This window comes from Thamnophis sirtalis, unplaced genomic scaffold, assembly GCF_051295495.1.
Source record: "Thamnophis sirtalis isolate CommonGarterSnake01/CBP01778 unplaced genomic scaffold, rThaSir2_p1.2 scaffold_2, whole genome shotgun sequence".
Taxonomy (NCBI): Eukaryota; Metazoa; Chordata; class Lepidosauria; order Squamata; family Natricidae; genus Thamnophis; species Thamnophis sirtalis.
Window position 1 is genome coordinate 68,997,051 of NW_028261382.1, and position 19,648 is coordinate 69,016,698.

General features: G+C 46.7%; 1 protein-coding gene across 5 annotated transcripts in view; it reads left to right on the forward strand.

Moving 5' to 3' along the window:
* Positions 1-19,412, forward strand: part of KLHL22 (kelch like family member 22) — a 29,997-nt gene extending 10,585 nt beyond the window's left edge. For 3 of the 5 annotated variants that reach the window (XM_087705943.1, XM_014072741.2, XM_014072743.2), the window contains 4 exons: positions 4,950-5,668; positions 9,829-10,021; positions 16,459-16,692; positions 18,048-19,412. In XM_087705943.1, coding sequence (XP_087562069.1) covers positions 4,950-5,668; positions 9,829-10,021; positions 16,459-16,692; positions 18,048-18,425 — 1,524 coding nt within the window. In that variant the 3' untranslated portion in view covers positions 18,426-19,412. The remainder of the gene's footprint in view (positions 1-4,949; positions 5,669-9,828; positions 10,022-16,458; positions 16,693-18,047) is intronic. The other 2 variants (XR_015695549.1, XM_087705944.1) reach the window with 2 other exon arrangements.
* The last annotated feature ends 236 nt before the right edge of the window (positions 19,413-19,648 follow it).

The window sequence follows — 19,648 nt, forward strand, 5'->3', positions numbered from 1 at the left end:
TTCATTCTCTCCTCCTTTCTCCCTTTCTTTTTCTACTATTATTGGTGTGTCTATTTTAAATCTCAGTTTATATTTCCTTGGGATGGTTTATCCCAAGGAATATATTTATTTCAGTTTATATTTCCTTGGGATGGTACTTCCGCCAACCCAAATATAATTTAGTATCATTTCTTATTCCCTTACTTTTGCTAATCTATCCTAACTATATTTTCCCCCACAGACACACATTGTATCTCTCTATTATGTATATATAATGTATATATAAGAGCCAAGGTGGCGCAGTGGTTAAATGCAGCACTGCAGGCTACTGCTAGATCAGCAGGTCAGCGGTTGAAATCTCACCGGCTCAGGGTTGACTCAGCCTTCCATCCTTCCGAGGTGGGTAAAATGAGGACCCAGATTGTTGGGGGCAATATGCTGACTCTCTGTAAACCGCTTAGAGAGGCCTGAAAGGCCTATGAAGCGGTATATAAGTCTACTGCTATTGCTATATTGCTATTGCTACTTATATATTTGATTAAAAAAAACACAAAAAAACACAACATACATATGTTATAAAAAAAGTATATCAGCTGGTTACAAAAAGTTTTTGTGCATCTCTTCCATTAATTCATATTAATTCAAATGTCTTAACTCAAATATTTACTATATTAACATCATCATACCTCCACTTTTAGTTGACTACAATTATTTAAACATCCTTCATCCTTAACTATACCAAAAATTCAATCCCTAACCACATGCTGGCATTTCATTTACTTATTTATAAAATCCTCCATTAACATTAAGTCCTCATATCCTGTTTTAGCTAAACATCCATAATATTTAATACCAAAGATTTCTAATTTCTAATCCTCCATGTATATAATTTATTATCATTTTCCTTTCTTTATTTAGTTATATCCTATATCATAGCATTTCCCCCCTATTAATTAAGATTTAACTGTATATAGTTTTATTTTTTTATAATAATTATTATTGTAATTAATAATCTTTTTTTATTTAAATGTTTTTTAATTTTAGTTTGACACGGGTATAGCATCTTTCTTAATATATCAATCGATTACAAATAAGTTTTGATACATCTCCTCCACAGTCAACCAACATAACTCATATTAACTCAAGCATTATTATATATCCATTTTCATTTAACTGTAATTATTATTTTGGAGTATTGGTAGGAGTAATAATCTTGAACAATACCTACCCACACCGATGGGAAGGGAGAGAAATCAAAAAAAAAAGAAAAGAAAAGAAAAAAGAACAAATAGAAAATAAAAATTAAGATAAAAAATAGTAGATAATACAAAAAAGACAAAAACAATAATCAGGGAAACAATACAAAACACAGGTGTCTGTTATGAAAAAAAAAGAAGTATATCAACTGGTTACAACATGTTTTGGTGCTTCTCTTCCATTAATTCATATTAATTCAGATATCTTAACTCGAATATTTGCCATATCAACATCATTATACCTCCAGTTTCAATTATTATGGTTATTTAAACATCCTTCATCCTTAGCTATGCTAAAGTATTAATCCATAGCACATGCTGACAATTCATTTACTTGTTTGTAAAATCCTCTATTGTCATCAAATCCTCATATCCTATTTTAGCTAAACCTCCATAATATTCAATTATATCATATATCATAACATTTTCCCAGTATTGATTAACATTTGATTGTATGAATTTTATTTAGTTTTTTTTAATAGTGCTAATTATTATAGTTAATACTCTTTATGTATAATCTAAAAGTGTTTTTTCATATCCAATTGTCAGTTATCATATCAACTCCACATTATATACATTACTATCAGTATCCATTATTATTCAGCAATATCTGTTACAAGAGCGAGCAATTAGGTTTAACTAGTTTTCAATTATATTCATCAATCTATCAGCCAGTTCCAAGTTATATATATTGCTATCCATATCAGTCATTATTCAGCTAAATCTATTACAAATTGAAATAATCCGATTTAGCTAATTTTTGGATGTATTGTCCCATCTGTCAGCCTGTGTCCCTCCAACAGCTAGATTTCCTCAGCCCAGTAGCCATTCGTTGGATAGATTTACCAAATGTTTCCATAAACAAATCCAGACAAAAATATTTCGGCACCTTTAGATTCTGAATGTCGGTGATGAAATAATAATGTTGTCTTAGACTTATAAAATTTCCCATATTAACTTTAATTCGCAAGGGTGGATTCTCCATTCCTCCTGCACTTTGTCTCTTTAGATGAATCTTCTTTATAGCTTCCCCCTCCCTTTCTTCCTCTGAGATAGGCCAGACACCATTTCTCACATTTTCCATTTGTGTTTCAGGAACATTTAAGCATTCAACGATCTCAGTTTTAACTTCAGATTTTAGAATCAGTTGATCCAGGGTTCTTTCCAATTTTTGGTAAGAATAAAAGAGTCCTTTACACGCAGAGAAAAGAGCCTGAAATGCAATCTTGGAAGTATTTTGGGACGCCATGATGTGTCGTAGTTAAATATTAGAAGCTTTTTTTTTCCCCCACAGGCTTCAAAGCGCTTTTTTTTTTTTTGTCTCTTACAGGCTGTCAATCTTATCTAGTTGTAAACAGACCTAGGTAGTAAAGTAGTAAAAATGTCGAATCGTGACGGGCTAATTAGGAGATAAGTTTTACGATCCACTTAGGGAGATTCAGAGGGGGGAGGATGTCGCGGAGTTTCTTGAAGCATTTAAGAAGTAAAGTAACCACCAGTCATAAATCCATTAGAAAAGCCAATTCGCCGCTAAATCTTCTTGTTGTTTGGTTTTCAATTAGCTTAATTTTTAACACAAACAGTCTCTCTTGGATAATAAAATCAGCTTACCAGATGACATCACTTCTTCCATTCTTAGGGGCAACCTGCAGTTTCAGTTAGCACGCAGCTAATCCAAAAAGGAATTGGCACGGGGAGTTAATACCCTCCCCCAGAGATTTGCGGATATCTCTGGAGTCCTGGGTCTCTCCCCACCTTCACTGTCGTCTCCGAGACAGTTAGGGTTCAAAGAACCCGTCCAAAAATCCTTTGGTATAGAGGAATTTCAGGAGTAGCCTGAAACTCCATCTTCTCACTGCTAAGCCCCGCCTTCTTCCGTAATTAATAATCTTTATATATAGTCCAAAGATATTTCTAACCTTCCCTTCTCATATCCAATTATTACTTATCATAACAACTCAACATTACATACATTACTCTCATTATCAATTATTATTCAACTATACCTATTGCAAATGAATTTAACTAGGTTTAGCTAATTTTGAATTATACTCTTCCATCTATCAGCCTGTATCTCTCCAATAACAGAACAGTCTTATATCTGCTGCCATTTGTGGGTCCAGTTCTCCAAACATCTTTATGAGCAAGTCCATATGAAGAAATCTTTGCACCTTTTTGTTTGTAGAGCCTCTCATATAATGTTGCCGCCCTCTCTTTATTTCCTTTATCAGCTTGTCTTTAATTCTCAGTAGTGGTATCAAATGTTTTGCAGATGGTATTTCATAAAGTATGAATTCTTTAGTGTTTCTCACTCCTCCTGCGCCCTGTCTTTTGAAATAAATTTTCTGTGTGTCTGCCTCCTCTTCAAACATTCCATTCTTTCCTCCCTCATTAGTAAACCAGTTGCCCCGAATATCAACAAATTCAGAATCTTTATCTCCGACATCCTTGTTTTGTATTTGAAAAACATTCTCAGTTTTTTCCTCGTACTTTGTTGCCAAAAACACCAAATAATCCAATTTTCTCTGAATTCTATCTTGTGTGTCAGACAATTTCTGTAGTGCTGAAGAAATCACTTGAATAGACACTTGAATAGACATCATGTTTATACGCAGTTAGTATTTTTTCTTAACAGCTCTGAAGTATTTACAAGTAAAAGCAGACTGAAAGCTGTACAATCTTATCAGATCTTAAGCCAATACTGCCAAGCAATAAAAGTGTCAAGATGTAAACAGCCAAATTATAATGAATTGGTTTACAGCCCATTTGCGGAAGATCAGAGGAGATGTTGGAGTAATCTATCCATTATCCGTGTGAATAACATTTAAAACCACCGTCCAAAGCCATTAAAAGGATCAAAATCACTGCTAGATTCTTCTGTTCTTTAATTTAAATTAGTTTAAATTTTTAGGTGGTGCGTTCTCTCTAAATAATAAAATATCCTTACCAGCTGAAAATACTTTCTTTAGGGTTGCCTGCAGTTTCAATTAGCCTTGTGGCTAATCCGGAAGTCACTGGCAAAGGAGGTTTTTCCAGGTCCCCAGAGACTTTGCGAACGTCTCTGGGACCACTGGGTCTCCTCCTACCTTTCACTGTCTCTCTGGGACAGCTTGGGTCCAAAAAGGGACCGTCCAGATGCTTCGGAATAGAAGGAGATTCAGGGAGATCCTGAAAGTCCGTCTTCTCACTGCTAAGCCCCGCCTTCTTCCTTCCACCATATTTCAGACTAGTTGACTTCCCAGCAGTATTCAGAATCTGCATTATGTTTGCATTTGTTTTCTCATATAAATTTAGTGTTGGATATTTGGTGTGTTTATTATCTGAGCTTTTGGTAATAATTTTGCAATGTGTTTAGGGTTAATATAGATATCAGAGAATTGGTTCCATGGGAACCTGCTCTTAGATTGGATCCAAGAAGCTCTCCTCATGTTCTTGCTGATCCCTGTTGCATGGCCCTCATGCTTGAAATGGCCGCTTCTTGGGAAAAAGGATTGTCTTTTTCTTGCATGAATGTTCCATAGCTCATAAAGGTTTGTCATTAGTCTGATCTCAACCCATCAAACAGATGATTTTAAGTGAGACTTACAGATTAAGTTTATTTTGATCCAATCTATGAATTTATGAGATATGTGCAATTATAATGATTAGGTATATTATTTTGAAGACCTAGAATTGCTCCTTCTCATATCACTTTCATGCTTTTCTCCTTTGTAGATCTCTGAGATCATTAAGTTCTGCTGTGATTTCCTCATGCTTTGGGTGGATGATGAGAATATTGTGGACATGTATAGACTGGCTGATCTCTATGATTTGTGTTACCTGACAGAGAAGCTGGATTCCTACTTTCTGAAAAACTTTGTTACCCTCTCAAAGACAGAGACATTCCGCCAACTTCCCCTGGAGAAGGTCTATGCCCTCCTCAACAGTAATCTCTTGGAGGTGAACTCTGAGAATGAGGTCTACGAAGGGGCCCTCCTTTACCATTACACACCAGAACAACTGGAGACAGATCAGGTTTCACTGATGGAGCCTCCTAAGCTGCTGGAGACAGTCCGTTTTCCTTTGATTGAGTTCCAAATTCTGCAGAGACTTCACAACAAGTTAAGCTCCTGTCCGTTAAAGGAGACGGTAGCTAATGCTCTAATCTACCATAAGAATGAGTGCCTACAGCCGGTGCTTCAGAACATGCATACACAATTGAGGTCTGAGTTCCACTGTGTGGTAGGCTTTGGGGGCATGCATTCAACCCCGTCTACTGCCCTCAGCAACCAAGCCCGGTATTTGAACCCACTTTTGGGAGAATGGAGGCATTTCACAACAGCCTTGTCTCCAAGAATGTCCAACCAGGGAATAGCTGTTCTCCACAATTTTGTATATCTGATTGGTGGAGATAACAATGTCCGAGGTTTTCGAGCAGAATCCAGATGTTGGAGGTAAGATAATCCCTTTCAGAAATGCATAAATATTCCCAGTGCTGCGGTGTCTTCAGCTTCGTGCAAAATAGGCTCTGGGCCCTCTCAACTATCCCAGAGCTGCCTTAAGGCATGGTTCAGTTACTTTAGCTGGCTTCTTCAATACATCTTTTCAGGTGGGGAACATGATTTTGGTAATGGAAAGATTGCAAACATAACTGTTTTGGTACGGCGCTGTTTGAAGAGAACAAAATATAGGGCGGCTGTTGTGGAACAGGAATGATTTCTAAGGAGCCGTTGATGGTGTCTAACCAGACTGGGGTGGCAGCAGAAGAGAACACAAAGACAACGTGCCACTGCCAGTTGCTCAGTGGGAGACAGTTGTGATTTGCATAGCCAGAGTCCAAGAAATGCTGGTGGCGCCCATAAGTCTCTTAGTGAGAGGGTGGAGATCAGAGATGTGCTTTTAGGAATGTAGTGTGAATGGTATGCTTGGTTGATGTTTGCACCCACTTTTTTAAAATTCATACCGTTGTATTTTCTGTGTTTAACTTATTTCGTGGGGACTGCATGGGTGAGTGGCTGCGTGTGTATGAGTGGGTTGAGAGTATTGCCTGGTGTCTCCTCCACTGAGTGCCACTGCAGAAGTGGTAGGGGCCCAGACTTACTTCCCGGCCCAGAATGAGTGTTAAAGATTGCCTGCTGGATGGTGCGGGAGCTGTGGGAGGGGTTATGGGGTCTACGGTAGCAGGGGAGGGCCAGAGCATTACGGTCACTATGGGGAGGGGCAGGTATGACGGGAACTTCAGGGCTGGCCATTACCGGGGAAGGAGGGTTCGCTACATCACAGAGATCCCTCCTTCCGGCCCTGTTAGTTCCACTCCAGGGCTAGGTGGCGAGAATTGTCAGGGCCCTGGTCTCAGGCTGTTGTTGCTAAATGCCAGGTCTGTGGTTCACAAAGCTCCCCTTGTCCGGGACCTAATTTTAGACGAGGGGGCAGACCTGGCATGTATTACTGAGACCTGGCTGGGCCCAGAGGGAGGAGTCCCCCTCACTGAAATGTGCCCAGAAGGTTTTCAGGTGCTTCATCAGCCGCAATCCCAAAGAAGGGGTGGGGGAGTGGCTGTCATCGTCCGAGGCTCTTTAGTTCCTCGTAGGATCCCTGCTCCGGAGTTTGTCGGGTGTGAGTCCCTGTTGATGAAGCTGGACCTTGGTGGTCAAGTGGGTCTGTTGCTAACGTACCTACCTCCCAACAGCGTTGCAACGGCCCTCCCCTCGCTCCTCGAGTCAGTAGCCGAGTTGGCGGTGGAGTTCCCCAGGTTTATGGTTCTGGGGGATTTCAACCTGCCTACACTCGGTGAACGCTCTGATGGGGCGCAGCAGTTCATGGCTTCCATGACAGCCATGGACTTGACCCAAGTAATTCGAGGTTCGACTCATTCAGCGGGTCACACACTTGACCTTGTATTTCTTTCGGAGCAGTGGAAATGTGATCTAGAGTTGAAGGGCATTAAACCCTTGCCCTTGTCATGGTCCGATCACTTCCTGCTGAGGCTTGACTTTCGGAAGCCAATCCCCCACTGTAAGGAGGAGGAACCGATTAGGTGGTTCTGCCCCAGGCGCCTGATGGACCCAATGGGGTTTCAGACGGCGCTTGGAGAAATACCTGACACTATCGTCCACAATCCGGTGGAGTCCTTAGTCGCTGCTTGGAATACAGCGGCGGCGGGGGCTCTAAACCGGATTGCGCCTTTGGGACCTCTCCGAGGCGGCGGATCCAGGAGGGCTCCTTGATTCACCGAGGAACTCCGGGAGATGAAGCGCCAAAAGAGACGCCTAGAGCGCCGCTGGAGGGCCAGTAAATCCGAGTCAGACCGAGCACTGATGAGAGCCTTTATTAGAGCCTATCTCGTGGCAATACGGGCGGCGAAATGTTCGCATTTTGCCGCCCTTATTGCATCCGCCGAATCGCGCCCAGCCGCCTTGTTTAGAATAACCCACTCCCTCTTGAAAGGGAGGGATGCGGGTGACCCTCTACAGGGTAGAGCTGAGGAATTTGTTCAGTATTTAACGGATAAAGTCGCTCGGATTTGGACAGAGCTGGACTCCAATTGCACAATACCAGCCGAGGTACCGGGGGAGGGTCTTGAGCATGCTTTATGGATTGAGTTTCAACGGGCTTCTCCTGATGAAGTGGACAAGGCCATGGGAGCGGTGAGTGCCTCCACTTGTATACTGGACCCGTGTCCCTCCTGGCTGGTCTCGACCAGCAGGGAGGCTGGATCCAGACGATTGTGAACACCTCTCTCCAGGAGGGAATCTCCCCACCCCTCCTAAAGGATGCGGTGGTGAGACCCCTCCTGAAGAAACCGTCTCTGGACCCAGCCATTTTGAGCAACTATCGTCCAGTCTCCAACCTTCCCTTTGTAGGGAAGGTTGTTGAGAAAGTGGTGGCCTCGCAACTCCGATGGTCCTTTGATGAAGCCAATTATCTAGACTCTTTTCAGTCGGGTTTCAGGCCTGGTTACAGCACGGAAACTGCTTTGGTCGCGCTGATCGATGATCTCTGGCGGGCCAGGAATAGGGGTCACCCCTCTATCCTTGTCCTTCTTGACCTCTCAGCGGCCTTCGATACCATCGACCATGGTATCCTTCTGCGACGGTTGCGAGAGGTGGGGGTGGGAGGCACCGTTTTGCGGTGGTTCTCCTCCTACCTCTCGGACAGGTCGCAGTCGGTGTTGGTCGGAGGGCAGAGATCGACCCCAAGGCCCCTCAAGTATGGGGTGCCGCAGGGTTCGGTCCTGTCCCTCCTATTTAACATCTACATGAAGCCGCTGGGTGAGATCATACGCCGGCACGGGATTAAGTATCACCAATATGCAGACAATACGCAGCTGTATCTTTCTGCCCCATGCCAACTCAGCGAAGCAGTAGAAGTGATGTGCCAGTGCCTGGAGGCTGTTAGAGTCTGGATGGGAGCAAACAAGTTGGCACTCAATCCAGACAAGACCGAGTGGCTTCTGATGTTCCCTTCCAAAGATTAATAGCAGTTAGACTTATATACCGCTTCATAGGGCTTTCAGCCCTCTCTAAGCGGTTTACAGAGTCAGCATATTGCCCACAACAACAATCCGGGTCCTCATTTTACCCACCTCGGAAGGATGGAAGGCTGAGTCAACCCTGAGCCGGTGAGATTTGAACAGCCGAATAGCAGAACTGCAGTCAGCTGAAGTAGCCTGCAGTGCTGCATTTAACCACTGCGCCACCTCGCCTCTGTAGATTGGCTAACTGTTCCATCTCTCAGGCTGGGGGGCAAAATTATACGCCCCTCAGAGAGGGTTCGCAATTTGGGAGTCCTCCTGGACCCACAGCTGACTTTAGAACATCATCTGTCGGCTGTGACCAGGGGGACCTTTGCCCAGGTCCGCCTGGTGCACCAATTGCGACCCTACCTGGATCGGGAGGCCCTTCAGACAGTCACTCACGCCCTTGTGATCTCAAGACTGGATTATTGTAATGCGCTCTACATGGGGCTGCCCTTGAAGAGTGTTCGAAGACTCCAATTAGTCCAGAATGCAGCCGCGCGAGCAATTGTGGGTGCACCAAGATACACCCACCTTACACCTATCCTCCGCGAGCTGCACTGGCTACCTATTAGTCTCCGAATCCGCTTCAAGGTGCTGGTCGCTACCTATAAAGCCCTACATGGCATCGGACCTGGGTACCTGAGAGACCGCCTCCTGCCGATTACCTCTCTCAGACCAATTAGATCGCACAGGTTAGGTCTCCTCCGGATTCCATCTGCCAGCCAATGTCGGCTGGCGACTCCCCAGGGGAGAGCCTTCTCTGTTGCAGCTCCGGCCCTCTGGAACGAGCTCCCTGTTGAGATCCGGACCCTTACTACCCTCCCGGCCTTCCGCAATGCCAAGTCCTGGCTGTTCCAGCAGGCTAGGGGGGGCTGAGAAGCATTTACCTCCACGGAAATTGTGAATGTTGGTTTTGTTTTTAATATGTTGTCTTTGTCTCGTTTTCCCCCTTTCCCTTGTCTTTTGTGAGCCGCCCAGAGTCCTCCGGGAGTGGGCGACATACAAGACAAATAAATAAATAAATAAATAAATAAATAAATCGAGACCCCACTCCTGTAACCTCTTGGAGAGCTGCCCGTCTTGTTTCTTTGCAAGGTATGACCCAAGACACAACAAGTGGCTCCAGATCCAGCCTTTGCAGCAAGAGCACGCGGATCTCTGTGTCTGTGTGGTGGGCGGGGTGATCTATGCAGTGGCTGGACGCAACTACCGGCAGGACCTTCGGGAGGTGGAAAAATACGACCCCAAAACCAACAGCTGGGAATATGTGGCTCCTCTCCAGAAGGAGGTAAGCAGGGAGGGGCAGACAAAGGGTGGCAAGCAGATCTTTGGGCTGAAGGGGCCTCGGAGATAATGCCACACCTAGTTAAACTGGCAGGGAACACCAAGGCGGTTTGTGGGAGTCGTGGCCAAAAAGCTCTCTGAAGGCAGCTCTTGGATGGAATGGCCCCACTAAAAGTGGATGTGTCTCTGATCTGAACAAGGCCGTCACTAGGGGTGTCGGGGGCGGGGGAAGCTTTGGACTCCCCAGCCCTGCCCACCATGGAACTTCAGGTCTTACCCTATTAGTGGAGGACCAATACTGGATGCAAAAGCAATCTGGGGGTGTTTGTCTCTCGGAGGTTAAGTGCTGACACTCAGGCCCAGGATAATTTGCCTGGCCAAATGCAAAACTGCTTCTCTGCTTTTTGTGGAGGGTTTTGAGTCTTTGCCCTTTGCCAGCTCTCAGAGGGCTTAGAATAGAGCCGTGATGGCAAACCTATGGCATGCATGCCAGAAGTGGCACACAGAGCCATTTCTCCTGGCACACAGAGCCATCACCAGTTGCTCTTCTGGGTTCGGGCACAGCAGCCAGCTGGTCTTAAGGCACATTGGCGTGCTAGAAAGCAGAAGTGGAGCCGCCCAGTGTGCATGTGCACGCCAGGAAAACGATCTTTTTGTTTCCAGGGTGCACATGGAACAGGAAGAGCAACGGCTGAGCGTACCAAAAGATGCGGAGAGGGGTTCCCGGCCATTGCTTCTTAGCGGAGTAAAGCTGTGGTCGGGGTTTCCCTCCATCCCCGCCTGAGCGGGCTTCTTGCATGGCCCCAGCCCTCCAGGCTGTGGCTCATCTGTGGTCCAAAGTGCCTGGCTGTCTCGGGCGTCCCAGAAAAGCAGCGGCAGCGGCAGCCACAAGGGGAAGGGCAGGAGTGGCCGGCCAGACCCTGCAGCCACTCCCACACCAGCCAGAAGTGGCACTGTGACAGCCGCCAGGGGCAAGGGGGCAGCAGCAGCAAGGATGGGCTTTCCTCCCTCCCCACTTGAGCCGGCTACTTGCACAGCACCAGCACTCTGATGAGGCTCCACAGTCTGGAGTGCCTGGCTGGCTCGGCGCCCCAGAATAGCAGCAGCTGTGGACAGGAGCAACCAGGCAGCCATTGCAGCTGCTACCTCGTCAGCGAGCCAGGCCCTCGGTGACGTCTTTATGAGGGTAGCTCACTTCCCTGCCAGCGAGCTTAGCTCCTCCAGCGTCCCGGCTGGAAGCAGCAGCGCAACAGTCGCCGTTACCAGGGGCGAAGGGGTGGCGATGCCAAGAACAGGTGACCGCCACCCCTTCGTCCCTTCCCCAACAGCGACTGTTATGCTTCCACTTCCAGACAGGATATTGGTGGAGCTGGAGCTGTGCAAGAAGGCTGCTCAGGCGGGGGGGGGGGGGGAGGGAAACCTGGGACCGCTTGTCATCGCCATCCCTTCGCCCCTAGTAACGGTGACTGTTGTGCTGCTGCTTCCAGCCAGGATATATTCTGCCAGGCTCTTGGCGGCGTCCCGGTACCAGGGGCGAAGGGGTGGCAGTGGCGAGGACTGGTCGGCCCGAGCTCTTCCCGCCCCCACCCGAGCGGGCTACTTGCACGCTCCAGCCCGCGGCTCTGATGAGGATCCGCGGTCCGAAGCACTGCCACTTCCAGCCAGGATATACAGTGGGGCAAAAAAGTATTTAGTCAGCCACCAATTGTGCAAGTTCTCCCACTTAAAAAGATGAGAGAGGCCTGTAATTGACATCATAGGTAGATCTCAACTATGAGAGACAAAATGAGAAAACAAATCCAGACAATCACATTGTCTGATGTGGAAAGAATTTATTTGCAAATTATGGTGGAAAATAAGTATTTGGTCACCTACAAACAAGCAAGATTTCTGGCTCTCACAGACCTGTAACTTTTTCTTTAAGAGGCTCCTCTGTCCTCCACTCATTACCTGTATTAATGGCACCTGTTTGAACTTGTTAGCAGTATAAAAGACACCTGTTCACAACCTCAAACAGTCACACTCCAAACTCCACTATGGTGAAGACCAAAGAGCTGTCAAAAGACACCAGAAGTAAAATTGTAGATCTGCACCAGGCTGGGAAGACTGAATCTGCAATAGGCAAGCAGCTTGGTGTGAAGAAATCAACTGTGGGAGCAATAATTAGAAAATGGAAGACATACAAGACCACTGATAACCTCCCTTGATCTGGGGCTCCACGCAAGATCTCATCCCGTGGGGTCAAAATGATCACAAGAACGGTGAGCAAAAATCCCAGAACCACACGGGGGGACCTAATGAATGACCTGCAGAGAGCTGGGACCAACGTAACAAAGGCTACCATCAGTAACACACTACGCCACCAGGGACTCAGATCCTGCAGTGCCAGACGTGTCTCCCTGCTTATGTATCGTGAGATTTTGAGTGTAAACCTCCTTCCATCAGCAAGGTCATTGAAGATAGAATGTGGCTGGGTCTTTCAGCATGACAATGATCCCAAACACACCACCCGGGCAACGAAGGAGTGGCTTCGTAAGAAGCATTTCAAGGTCCTGGAGTGGCCTAGCCAGTCTCCAGATCTCAACCCCATAGAAAACCTTTGGAGGGAGTTGAAAGTCTGTGTTGCCCAGCAACAACCCCAAAACATCACTGCTCTAGAGGAGATCTGCATGGAGGAATGGGCCAACATACCAGCAACAGTGTGGGCCAACCTTGTGAAGACTTACAGTAAACGTTTGACCTCTGTCATTGCCAACAAAGGATATATAACAAAGTATTGAAATGAACTTTTGAAATTTACCAAATACTTATTTTCCACCATAATTTCCAAAAATATTCTTTCCAAATCAGACAATGTGATTGTCTGGATGTGTTTTCTCATTTTGTCTCTCATAGTTGAGGTCTACCTATGATGTCAATTCACTGTATTCTGCCAGGCCCTCAGCGATGTCTTTATGCGGGTAGCTCGCCTCCCCGCCAGCAGCTCCTCCACCAGCATCCCAGCTGGAAGCGGAAACGCAACAGCCGCTATTGGGGAAGGGACGAAGGGGAGGTGGTGGCCCATTCTCGCCACTGGCAGCCCTTTGCACCAGGTAACGGTGACTGTTGTGCTGCTTCCAGCCGGGATGCTGGAGGAGCGGCTGGCAGGGAGACAAGCTACCTGGATAAAGATGCCGCCAAGGGCCTGGCAGAATATATCCCGGCTGGAAGCAGCAGCGCTCCGGACCGCAGATCCTCATCAGAGCCACAGACTGGAGCCGTGGAAGTAGCCCGCTCGGGTGGGGAGGGAGGGAAGCCCTTGCCCATCCTTGCCACCGCCGCCACCTCGCCCCTGGTGGCTGTCACAGTGTCGCTTCTGGCTGGGATGCTGGAGCAGCCAGAAGAAGGAGAAGCCACCATGGGGGAGGTGGGCAGGGCAGTCATTGATTGCAGATGCTTCTGGTGCATCTGATTGAATAGGCGGAATGACTACTGGGATCTGAGGCAGCGGCGGCATGGATGTAGGCAACATGCCCGGCAGAGGCAGTGGCGGCAACAGCATTGTAGGGGGCAGAGGATAATGCCCAGGGGTTGCCCCATAACCCAGGTCGGGAACATGGAGCCAGGAAATGGGTCTCCTGGGGCATTGGTTGGCCAAAGCGCGTGCCTTCGCAGGCCGCAATAGAGACAAAGTCTATGCGCTGGGCGGGGTGATCGCAAGGCTTGGGGCCCAGCACGGGCCAGCTCAGTCACCCCAAGAGGAGCGGTTTCCTCTGTTGCCTCCAAAGGCGGCGGGGAGTGACAGGCGTGGCTGCTGTAGATGTAAGTGGAAGGTGCTGGATCCATTCCCTCCAAAACGGCCATTATATTCTTCCCTGTGCTCCATCTCCCGGGCAAGTGGAGCAAGAGCCCAGAGCCAAGCCCATTGGCCACAGCCTCCATTTCCAAGAACAGGCTGTTCAGTCACCCCCAGTGCAGTCCAGGAGACAGCAAAGAGCCTCAGGAGGGCAGGGGAGGCTGTTTTTGCCAACCCCAGGCTCCTTGAAAGCCTCTGGAGCCTGGGGAGGGCGAAAAACACGTCTATTGTGGGCCAAAAGGGAGGTCGCGCGCATATGGGCATGCACAAGGGGAGTCGTGCACATGGCATTATGGGTATGGCACGCCCAAGTACAACCCCCTTGTGCTCCCCCCGCTTTTGGCACAGGAGCCCAAAAAGTTTCACCATCGCTGGAATAGAGTCATAGTGCAGTGAAACGCACTGAAAGGATATGAACCATGGACCAAGAACAGAGTTAAACCATCTGCTAATTAGGAAAAAGTAGGCTTTTGCCTGGTACCTGAAGGTGGCACAGTATGGCATGGGGCAGGGTTCTAGGCAGTCCTCACTTAACAATAGCAATTGGGACCAGAGTTTCCCTCACTTAGTGATAACAATTGTAAAGTGTGATGTCATTGTGAAGGAAAGTCTGGCTCTTCCAGTAAGCAAATGATAAGCAAATCAGCCTGGGCTGATAAGTGAGAATGGCACCTAGTCATCATAAGCCACCTCCAGCCAGCTTCCCTGTTGACTTCGCCTGCTGGGCTCCAGCAAAGAAGGTTGCAAATGGGGATCGGGGCACAGAAGTGTGAGGACTATTCATTAGCACCTCTTGTTCAGCACTGGGCTAAGTTCGGACAATTGTTGAATGCATGGTTGTTAAGCAAGAAAGGCTACCGAATCTGTGCTATCACAGAGAATGGTCCATCTAGACCTTCACGGCCTCCAGGCACTGTGAGAGGGCAACAGTCATTTGGGTCATCCAAGATAATGTCAAAATTGAGTCTCATCAGGTTACTGATGGTACCTCGTCCCATGGTGGAGAACAATTATGCCCTGAGGCTTCATGCAGATGTTAAAAAGGAGCAGCGAGTACCAAGCTTGCAAACAGCAGTAGGTTGAACCTCTCATTTCCTAGCAACACCGACTGGGACCAGCCTTGGAGACAAACCAAGGCAGGACTCCCCTGCCACCCCAAAAGATACTATGCTTAATAGTATTGACAGCTGGCGAGAGGTTATGGAAATCAAGGATGGAGACACTAGCCCCATCCCCAACCCTTTCCCAATTACTGATTACTTAGCACCATTCATTCATTCATCTTCATTCATTCATGGGTTTGTGTGTGTGTGTGCACTGCTACCCTCAGAAAGATTCCCAGCAATTTACAACACGGGTGTCAAACTTGTGGTGTCATGTTGCCATCACATGACGTATCACAATGTTTTTCCCCTTTGCAAGGATGGGATGGGTGTGGCCTGCGTGTGACGCATCCAGCCTGCAGGTCGTCATTTTGACACCCCTGACCTACAACATCAAAATCAAAGCACTCACAAAGCAAATATTCGTAATAAAGTTGCCCTCATTCGTGATTTGGTCCCCCAGCCTTGTTGATTTCAGGATAGCTCAGTTTTCATGGCTCCATGGCAACCACGGATCTATCACAAGTGATCAGTAGCTCACCACCTGTCAAAAGCCACACAGTAGATCTGGTGTATGTCTGAGGCAGTTGCAACATGATCAGGTAATGTGAGATATGAACACCAGTCGTGCCACGAGAGAGAGAGGTCTCTGATTGTTTTGAACTCACTAATATCTCTCTCCCCCCTGCAGGGAGTTAAGGCTACTTGATCAACCCCTCCACATGAATAAGGAACCCCATGGATTTCCAGAGGAAGCTTGGTGGGTGGCTTGGCTGAGGCTTTAGGTACCACCTGGAACGGGGGCCTTGGGGCACATGATCCCTTCACTTTGAGGAATATTCCAAGTTTCTTGGAGTTGGACTCTAACTGGGCAAGTCTAACTGAGGTTCCTGGGGCTCAGCCTTGTGGCACAATCTGGGATTAGCCAGTGACTCTTGTAGAAATAGTTTATGAACTACCAATTTGGTCACATGCTTGTTAGATCTTGGCTTCTCCTGGATTGTAAACATGCCCCAGGATGTGGGACCTGAGACTGTGGTGTTGCTCTCTTTGAAGATTGTTGAGGTGATGGTCAGACTTCAGCTGCAGAGAATCCTGGCAGTAGTGAGTAGTGAACTTCAATGCATAGAATGGCTAGACTACTGTAGGATGTAAATTGGGGTGCAGAAGGGGGTAGGCTATGCAGATGTAGGTTTCAGATGTTATCAATTGACAATTGTGATGTGCTAAAAACCCATTGTATTGATTGGGACTTTCTGAGCGTATGCCTTTTAATAAAGCACGTTAATCAGAAAAGGGGTTACCAGACTTCTGGGGGATTTTTTGCTACCAAGGCTAACATGGCTGCCCTCCTGTGTTTTCCAAGAGTAGCTAAAGGTCCATAAGGGAACTCGTGAAAATCGTGAAAATTAAGGAACTTTGCAAGGGGCATGGTAGGGGAGAGAAAACCAAGAGTGCAGTCTCTCTCTCTGCTACTTCTTGCTTTCTGTCCCATTGATACAGGTCTATGCCCATGCAGGAGCAGAACTGGAAGGCAAGATCTACATCACTTGCGGGAGGCGAGGAGAAGAGTACCTAAAAGAGCTGCAGTGCTACGATCCGGCCACCAATCGCTGGGACATCTTAAGTGAGAGTCCCATCAGGAGAGCCTGGCACGGGATGGCTGCGCTGTTGGGAAGGCTCTATGTGATTGGAGGCAGTAACAATGACTCTGGCTACAGAAGAGATGTTCACGAGGTGAGGCAGCCTTTGGCTCGGTTAATGGTGTTTTTATTGCACGCTGCTGATATTTAGAATACTTGTGTAACAATGACCCAATACAAAAGACTTGCATACATTACTTGAAACTATTAACCAAATAATCATCCAATCCCCATCGCATCCAGTCATTCCCCAAATGCCCTTTTAAGAAAGGCCTCACTTCTACAGGGAACCTTCCTAAGTAAAGATGCCATGTCTGAAGAACACATGTTCTGGCTTCAGGTATAAAAGACACAAAAATGGAGGTAGTAGAAAACTCCTGCTTGCTAGGTTCAGCTTCAAACCTGTTTTTTTCCCATCCAGACTTGAGCAAAATCCCAGGATAAAACAGCACTTACAACTAAATTGGAGGGGGGGGGGAGTGGGCTCCATGAATTTTCCTTCCTTGCCAAATTTGCAATTGAAATAGGAATGGAGACATTGTAGGCCCATGACCCCAAATCCCAGCCCTATTAGGCAGTTGGAGGTGAAGAAGCAATTAAGGAGAAACTTAATAGTGATAGTGAGAACAATTAACCAGTGGGACAGCTGGCCTTTAGAGGTTGTGGGTGCTTCATCACTGAAGATCTTTAATAAGAGACTGGACAGCACTTGTCTGAAATGGTATAGGGTCTCCTGCTTGGGCAGGGGGCTGGACTAGAAGACCTCCAGTCCTTTCCAGCTCTATTCTGATTGATGGTTAACAATATCAAAAGCAGCTGAGACCAAGTTGACTGAAAGCTGCCAAGATGAACTTGTTAACCTGTGATGAGCACTTTTTAGGTAAGTGCTTAGAGCCTCTTAAGATAGTTTATGCCAGTATTTCTCAACTTTGGTCCCTTGAAGATAGGTGGAATTCAGTTTTCAGAACTCCCCAGCCAGTCAAGCAGTCAGGTTTGAGAAACAGCCTCTCCTCTCTGCAAGGAAGAAAATCTATGAAAGGAGAAAGGGAGGGGGGAAGGAGGGTGGTAATTGGGAGTTAGGCAGTCAGGCACAAGACACTCTCGGCTCCCCAACTGCTCCAGGGGAAATATGATCATCTGCTATGTTGGGTCAAATATTTGGGACAAGCCTATAGTCAATGAAGAGGCCAAGCATTATGTAGCTTTCACAATCCCAGTGTATGGAAATTGGTTATCTGGTGCCAAAGCGTCCAGCGTCAGTCCAAAGACCAGAATGGTGGCCAATGAAAGTCGTGTTTAGACTTTTCTGTAGTCCAGAGTAAAGCAAATTGCTGGCTTTCAGAACTGGTTTGGCAACTTTGTAGGATGTTTCCAGTAACCAGTAAAATTTGGGCTGTTCCCAAATGCTCTTCCTAAAATGACCTCTCTTTTAATGTTGTTTTCTATCAGGTTGCTTGTTATACCCCAAGCAGTTCTCAGTGGACAACTGTCCGTCCTCTTCATGCCGGGCATGGTGAGCCTGGCATTGCTGTCCTGGGCCACAGGATTTACGTCTTGGGAGGGAGATCTCATAACCGTGGGATCTGCATGGACTATGTCCACATCTACGATGCTGAGAGAGACTGTTGGGAAGAGGGTCCCCAGTTGGAAGATGACATTTCTGGGATGGCGGCCTGCATCCTTACTTTGCCAAGGGCGATTCTCACAGACGGCGAAATGGATGTGTCTGACAGACAGCGCAAGAGAATGCAGGATTACTCAGGTGTGTCTGCTGAGGTCCTGAGAATACTAGATTGGGAGGAATTTGAGAGTATGAATGACAATTAGATATTATTTTGGGATTGGCTTTTCTTATTTGGCTGCCATCGGAACTCTACTAACCTGGAAGAAGCCTGATGCCATTTAATAGTAATAGAGCAGAGCTAAAGCCATCGCAAGAAGCCTTTTAAGGTACAGTTCATTAAACTGATGAAGGTTCTTTGATGAGAAGCTAAACATCTTTTTCCTTAAGGAAAAAACAGCATCCAGTTGCCTTTTGCAAAAGGCAACCATGACCTGGATGACTGAGAATATCTCCATAGATATATAGCTCATTGCTTGGCCAGTGGAAAACCGCCAGAAAAAATACAGTATATATCAGTCAGTCTTCAAATTATTTGCTGACTAGAACAAACCTCAGAAATTTAACAGTAAAACAGATTGCATCAAATTAACTAGGTTAACTAAAAGCTTATGTTCTGCTGAATTCATCACAGAATCTGCATTAAAGATTGTTTGGCATAATATTTTGGCTTTGGTGCCCGTGACTTCACGTTTTTCTTCTCTCGGAACCGCTCATGATAATCACTGCATTTCATACAGATGGGAAGAAAAACAGCCTGTATTTTTTTTCCATATTTATTTTATTTTTTTTAAAAAAATGCTGCATTAGGTTTCCAGTGCACCAAAGTAGCCTTTCCTCTGGACTAGCAAGAAGAGGAAGCTACCAGGATAAGACAAAGGATCCTAAAAAGTCGTTTCTGGCATCTTGGAAGGGAAATTAACGTCTCAGCAGAAGAATCTCAGCAGAAGGTTTCTCGGACAGTGCCTCTCAGTGAAAACTGGCTTTGTAAAGAATTATTCCTTGTTTTCAGTCATTTCTTCATCAGAATCTGCTTGGAGGGTTCCAGAAAGTAACAGCTCAGCTCTCGTGCCACCTTCCTCTCCTTCCTTCCTCCCTCCCTTCTTTCTTTCCTTCCTCCCTTCCTGGGGAAACTTAACCTCGGTTGCTGTTCTTCCTACTAATAAAGGCAGTTGCTGGTTGGCGATTCCAAATGCAGCCCCGACGCCTCTTTTGTGAACCTGTCCATGTTCAAATTCTCCTCTGGCGCCGGGCCATAAAGCCACCTGGGCGAAAGGAAGGCGGGCGGCATCCCCGGGGTCAGGACGGCGGCCTCAGGCTCGCTGGGGGTAAAGTCCAGGAGCCCCCGAGCGCCGCAGTCCCGTTCCCGCCCAGGAGCCGCTTCCGAGACTTTCATCTCCTGGCCGGAGGCGTCGGCCTTGCAGCTTCC